At 44.7% G+C, this 7500-nt stretch overlaps 1 protein-coding gene across 2 annotated transcripts in view; it reads right to left on the reverse strand.

Annotated features, from left to right (window-relative positions):
- ddhd1a (DDHD domain containing 1a) overlaps positions 1–7500 on the reverse strand; it is a 46457-nt gene that overhangs the window by 17339 nt on the left and 21618 nt on the right. For both annotated transcript variants that reach the window (XM_062522909.1, XM_062522908.1), the window contains one exon: positions 2684–2831. In XM_062522909.1, the coding sequence (XP_062378893.1) occupies positions 2684–2831 (148 nt within the window). The remainder of the gene's footprint in view (positions 1–2683; positions 2832–7500) is intronic.

Below are 7500 nucleotides of genomic sequence, written 5' to 3' on the forward strand. Positions count from 1 at the left end.
AGAACGAAACATAATGTACTGGGGCCTGGTGAAAACCGGGAGTTCCAGAATGGAAGAATGTGTTCTGGGAAGGCACATAGAGAATGTGTGTTTTTTTTCCGGAGTGTTCTGACTGAGAGAGAAGACACAGGTAACACAGGTGCACCAGCACATGAGTAGCAGTTTGGATGGAGAGAGAGAGAGAGAGAGAGAGAGAGAGGGAGAGAGGAAAAAGAGAAAAGGAAACATGAGAGAACGTATAAGAGAGGCACAATAAAGATCACTGATTCCACACAACGATTTGAAAAACTGTGACAGTGTACAAATGTCTTTGTAACATAAGCTTCCCAAAACGATGTGCAAGTATTTCATCTGATATGAAAGGCAATTCAGACTTCAGGCGATTACAGGTCCAACACGGGCAAGAGGAGCAAACACTGATGCCTGGTGTCGGCTACTGAAGACACTTTGAATGTCATCCAAGACAACTAAACAAATCCTTCGACTGACAGACAGACACATACACAGACAGACAGACAGACCGACTGAATGTTGGCTAAAAATATTTCCTTCCGTGTGTGTGTGTGTGTGTGTGTGTGTGTGTGTGTGTGTGAATGAATCAGGGTTCCCCTGCGGCCTCCATCTGGCCATCTGTAGCCTGCTTTACCTTCTTAGTGTGTTAAGCCCCTAACGACCAGCAGACACTAAAGCTCTCGCCAGCATGCTTCACACACACACATTCACACACACACACACACACACAAACACACTGACCTCGGAGTCACCAAACACTTGGAGACTGCTCAGCACAGCCAGATACTTTAGGAGTGGATACATACACGCACAAATACACACAAGCGTGCGCATACTGTACATACACGCACACACATACACACACACACACACACACACTTTTCTTTCTCATGGGCCTGATCAAAATATCTACATAAAGCTGTGACATGACGTGACAGGACATGACTTTGTGCGAGATGACGTGATTTGATGTGCTGGTGTTTAGTGTCCCTCTAGAGGCACCGTAGAGTTGTCACGCGCACTCCTTGTCATAACACTGGCACAAACAAGCTGAGGTCAACTCTACTAATGACCAACTAATACATCATAAGTGGAAACATGTCCAGTCTTGTTTAACCACATTACAGGTTACATGTCTGAGAAAGAGGAGATGACACACACACACACACACACACACACACACACACACACACACACACAACTAGAGACCAAGACCGAGAGAGAAGGGGGGGGAGAGTGGGAGAGAGAGAGTGGGAGAGAGAGAGAGACAGTGTGAGTATGTGTGTGCGTGTGTGTGAGAGAGAGACAGAGAGAGAGAGGGAGAGAGAGAGAGAGAAGGTGTGTGTGTGTGTGTGAGAGAGGGAGAGACCGGGAGATAGAGAGAGAATGTGTGTGTGTGTGTGTGTGTGTGTGTGTGTGAGAGAGAGAGAGAAGAAAAGAAAAAAGACCCTGTTATTACAGTACAGAGAGAGCCTTCTGGATGTTTCCCAGCACAAGGCAATTACGTGTCCTGAAAGACTGCGCTTGAAAAGGTCAACTCTGGAGAAAGCCACAAAACCCGTATCCAGAGGTACACACACACACACACACACACACATACACACACAAAACCCGTATCCAGAGAGGGGAGCGAGAGGCAGGGGGCGTGGGGAGCTACAGGTGGGCCTCTGTCTGAACAACACACACACACCCCCACTTACACACAACCACACCCATACGCATACACACACACACACACCCACACCCACCCCCACCCCCACCCCCACCCCCACACACACCCACCCACACACCCACACCCACCCACACACCCACCCACACGATTATGCGAATGCTTTTGTTCACCTTGTCGAATGCATCAGTCACTGATCACAACAGTTCAAGTGTATAAGAGCCATCAGCACATGGGCCCAAGGGCTTCAGCACACACCACCTGTCTCAAACTGGTAAATCGGGCCTCACTACATACCAGATATCCCCAGTGCCAAACTAAACAACCGCGACACAAAACATCTGGCACACGCGGACGGTGCAACATATTTAAACCTTAAAAGGCTGGCTCAACCAAACATGAAATATCTGCCAATATGCCCCTTCATCTGGTGCCAAGGGTCACCCATACAAGGGTGCGTCTTTTCCGCGGAGCACGACGTCAGTGATGGGTGGGTGAGTGGGCAACGACCTGTTGCAAGAGTAACCGAATACGGCGTTACACAACTATGCCCATAAACAGATTGATGACGTATCTTTCACACATTTTCAAGTTTATCATCCCTAAAGTGCAGAAATCTGTTTCAGCCGCATTGTGTATATTAGCTGCAGGTCAGAGTTTTATTCAAGTTAAAATGAAACGAAACCATATGAATACCATATTAACTGCCCCCGTGTATTAACCTCATAGCTGAATGAATTTAGCAAAATCAATGTATAAGCTGCGGCTAAATAGTTGGGAAATTACGGTATTATCTAAACTAGAGGGACGATTTCCTGAAGGAAGCACCAGTGTGTGCGGAATGCCACCTGTCTGCGTTAAAAGAAAGCACGTTGGTAAGGAACACGCATACACACGCCCGCACACACACACACAGGAATATTATGGCTGTGTTATCTGAGCTGGTTGTGCCAACGTGCCAACGCTGCTGCCCTGGTACTGGTTAGGTGCTGGGGTGCTTACATGCCCGTGTTGCGGATGATGCGGCCCTGGTCCATCTTCTGGCCGATGCCGTGGACGACGAAGACGATGTGCGTGGTCTGGGGGGGCTTGTCCTCAAGAGACGCCTCCTCCACGTAGCCCCGATGCAGCCGAGTACCACTGCTGGAGGCTGGAGGGATGGAGGGATGGAGAGAGGGATGGAGGGAGGAGAGAAGGGGAGGGAGGAGGGAAGGGGAGATGGAGAGAGGGGGTGGAGAGAAAGAGAGGAAGGAGGAGAGGAAGGGAGGAGAGATGGGGAGATGGAGAGAGAAAGACAGAGGAGCAGAGGGAGGGAGGGAGAGGGAGAGAGATGGAGAGGGAGGGAGAGAGAGAGAGAGAGAGAGAGAGAGAGAGAGAGGGAGAGGGAGGAGAGAGGGGGATAGAGAACATGGGAGATGGAGAGACCATTTAAAGCAGATTTTAAAACAACAGGACTCGTTTCCTACATTGCTTCCCAAATTAGGTTAAATTCATAAACATTTTATAACCGTTCATCATCATCAACAAAAATAAAAACACAGAATAAGATATAATGAGGTTAAATTCACTACAAATATATAAAACATAAAAAATAAAAGACTGTAGGAGTAGTGAATCTAGAGGAATTAAAGACACAGAGAGAGAGGGGAGTGAGAGAGAAAGGGAGAGATGGAGAGAGGAAGAGAGAAATAAACAGACTGACAGTGTGAGAAGGAGAGAGAGAGAGAGAGAATTTGCGTTCTCTATGTAAATGTATGCTTAAATGTTCTGCTTTAACAATGCAAACATATTTGTGATGCTAATAAAGCACCCTTGAACTTGAACCTCAGAGAAACCTTTTACATTTTCAAACGCAGATATTAAATAAAATAATAGAATAGAATATATACTTTTTTGATCCCGTGAGGGAAATTCAGTTCTCTGCATTTAACCCAATTTAACCGAATTAGTGAACACAAAGCACACAGTGAACACACAGTGAGGTGAATCACACAACCCAGAGCAGTGAGCTGCCTGCCCAAACAGCGGCGCTCGGGGAGCAGTGAGGGGTTAGGTGCCTTGCTCAAGGGCACTTCAGCCGTGGTGGACTGGTCGGGGATCGAACCGGCAACCCTCCGGTTACAAGCCCGATGCGCTAACCAGTACACCACGGCTGCCCTTTTTTTTTACTTTTAAAGTAAAAAAAGTTTTACTTTAGTTTTACTTTAGTACCCTACTCCTCCCGATTTTGGATGACTTTCATTTGAGATGTGAATATTTTTGTTAACAGCTGCTTGAAGCGGACACCAAAAAAAAAGAGGATGCTAATTTCCCCCTCGTGTTGTTGTTCAGTCTGTTCTTCCGTCTGAGCACAAAAACACTATAATTGCACGACTATATTTGTGACTTCTCCTTTTCGAGCCGCTTTTTCACGCGCCGTTTTCATGAGCAAACACACAAAGGCAGCAATCAGGTCTTGCAGAACTGAGTCTGGATGAGCTCAGCCCCACAAGGGACCGAGTGGGCCCATAATTACAGGCCCTCTCCTTAATCAACCCCGACCACGTGACACGGAGCTCGCGTCCAACCTCGTCGCCGAGGAGACGGGACCGGCGGCCAGCCAGAGCCGCTACGGTAGCGCTATAGCTCACATATGCGGAGTGTTTACCTACGCTTTTTTATTTTGTTTTTGTTTTGTTTGTTTATTTATTTATTTATCAAAAACAGCTTGGCTCAGGGTGATTTAATGGCACTCTGAAGTCTACTGCTGCTGCTGCTGCTGCAGTTCTTCATTCTGCTGAGGTAATGAGGCCATTTCTCTTCGCGCCAGAACAGCCGGCACAAATCACCGACTATAAAAACACTCCTCCGACCCGATCCGGTCCACATTCTATCCATGACTGTTCAGGTCCAGTTAGGATTAGCATAAATCATGAGTAGCACATAGTTAAAGCATAATTAATAACCCTTAGATAAGGGGTGTCAACGATACGGCCCACCCACAGGCTTCATCCAGCCCCTCAGATGTTTTGGGTAGACAGAAAAAAAAGCAAATAAATAAAGTTTACGATATTCCGGTTGCCATCGATTAAGTGTAATAATCCTGATCTTCTATGATAGGACACATTAATTAAACTTAGTGCTATGAATAATATGCTGGAAGGAAGAATTTGATGCGGAAAAAAGGAAAAATGTGGGTTTTGCTGCACTGACAACTACATTCTGTTGGCGTAGCAGTATAGAACCTAATCTCTATGCTGGGGAAAAGGGGGGGAAGGACTGGGATGGAATGTCGGCCATTTCAAGACAGAGAGAGCCGTGTATGACAGCAGCACATGCCAGACCCTATAGGCCTCGTTTGCTCATAAGTGGGTTAAGGTCCAGCAATCTGACATCCATGCAGAAAAATGACAATGACCGTGACAGTGACCATGATGACAATGGCGGCACTCATGAGCTCTCATTCGCACTAATCCGGCTCACTGGTGATTATGAGTCCGATGAGTCCTGCTCTGGGCCATCCCGCCATTATCCACCAGCTTAGTCATGATACCTGCCGCCGAGCTGAAGTGAATCACTTATGTGGCATGATGGCTGATTAAACCCATAGATATAGGGGTTAAAAATGTGTTTTGTTTTTTATTTATTTAAACATTTATTTAACGTTAACATGTTTTTTTCCATTGTTTTTTCTGATTTTTTTTTTTTTAATGAATTTCATTTATTTACTTATTTATTTGAACTTTGGGACCAGAGCTTAGAGAAAATAACATTAAAAGTTGGCAGTGTGAGTTTTTGGTGGGGGATGAGTCAGATGACACACACACACACACACACACACACACACACACACACACACCTCCTAGCCCATGGCATAGACCATCATACAACAAGCCAAGCCCATGATTAGCACAGGCCGTCTGGTGAGGTGTGTGAGATGGAACTTGCTTACACATCGATTTAGCAAACTTTCTTCACCTATGAGATTAATACACGAGGGCAGTTCAAATGGCTTTGTTTCTTTTAACATGAATAAAACAGTCCTGCGGCTTATACACTACATGTGTGTGTGTGTGTGTGTGTGTGAGTCAGATGAAAGAGGTGGGATGCGGAACAGAAGCAGAGCACAGGCTGCGGGGATAAGCGAAATTTGGCAACATTTCTTCAGCTATATGTGTGTGTGCTGTGTGTGTGTGTGTGTGTGTGTGTGTGAGATGAGAAAGATGGGCTGCAGGGATAAGGAAGGTAGGAGTATATGGTCAGTGACCGCACTTCATATGGTGAGGTGTGTGAGGTGGAGCTCAGTAGATTAGGACTCATGCGATGAAGTCAGTGCCCCAGCGGAGCAGCAGGGGCGGGGTGGGGTGGGGCGGGGCGGGGTGTGTGTGTGTGTGTGTGTGTGTTTGGGGGGGGGGGGGTCGGGTTGGCAGCGGGATGGCACACGCCACGCCGTCACCAGAGCACTGACTGGACGTCTGGTAAGCCGATTGGCGCTCAGAACTCAGGTGTGTTACATGTGGGTCATTCCGTGTCAAATCAGACAAAATCCAGGAAAATGGTTGCAGCACCGACTCGGATTTTCTTCAAAGTTTGTCTACACAATGTTTAGGTTCCATAACTAAAATCTGTAAAATATTTTTGCTCAATTCTATTGTTTTCATTGTCTTTTTGCCCTTGCCTTTTTACACTCTCTAAATGACCTTATCTTGGAGGCCATGTTAAGGTACTCATATCTTAAAAAGTATCATTCCTAGCCTGACTAAACTTTATAGAATGGAAGACAAGCATGTTCTCAGTAAGATTCAATGATTAAATGTTTGTACCACATTCTCATTGGTTGTACAGAAGTCCCTAGTTTCTGAAAAAACATGCGAAAAAAGTGATATTGAGGGTCTCAAAACTTTTTTATTGGGACACACCTGCCATCAATGAGTCTTTTCTATAGAAATATAATCCTTTGTTAAAGTTGTCCCAAAATGTGAAGTCTCCAAATCAAATGAATTTGACAATAATAAGGATAAAACGAGGCATGTTTGTATTTTTGTGTCATTTTCATGCAGCTGAAAAGCTATGTGGAGTAAGTAGTAGGATCATGAAAGTCTATGTGGAAATAGAAAAGTATATGGACATGTAGTGTGTAAAGTTTTAATATTGCATCGAAGCCCCGTTCACAGAATAAATGCATGTAGTTAGAGGTGTTTTGGTAACACCAGAATAAACATTTACATTAAAAAAAAGTGAAGTTTGGCACCCCCCTCTGGCAAAACCGTAGCATTTTGCTACCTTTACAAGGCATTAACTCTGGTAGCTATTTGAATGGAATGGAAAGGCTATATTTTACTTCTCGTATTCAAAAAGAAGCAGAAATTCCTAATACCTTGATATTGAAAAGGATAGCAAAAAAGCCACCAACTAATGATAGGCCTATTTTAGATTAATGGTTAAAACATAATTTCAAGTATATAATTCAGTGTATTTGGCATCCTTTTCAATTTCAAGGTATTAGGAATTTCTGCTTCTTTTTGAATACGGGAAGTAAAATACAGCCTTTCCATTCCATTCAAATAGCTACCAGAGTTAATGCCTTGTAAAAGTAGCAAAATGCTACTGTTTCGCCAGAGGGGGGTGCCAAACTTCACTTTTTTTATTGTAAATGTTTATTCTGGTGTTACCAAAACACCTGTAACTACATGCATTTATTCTGTGAACGGGGCTTCGATGCAATATTAGAACTTTACACCCTACATGTCCATATACTTTTCTATTTCCACATGGATTTTCATGATCCTACTACCTATCCCACATAGCTTTTCAGTTACATGAAAATGACACAAAATACA

This window comes from Sardina pilchardus, chromosome 20, assembly GCF_963854185.1.
Source record: "Sardina pilchardus chromosome 20, fSarPil1.1, whole genome shotgun sequence".
Lineage (NCBI taxonomy): Eukaryota > Metazoa > Chordata > Actinopteri > Clupeiformes > Clupeidae > Sardina > Sardina pilchardus.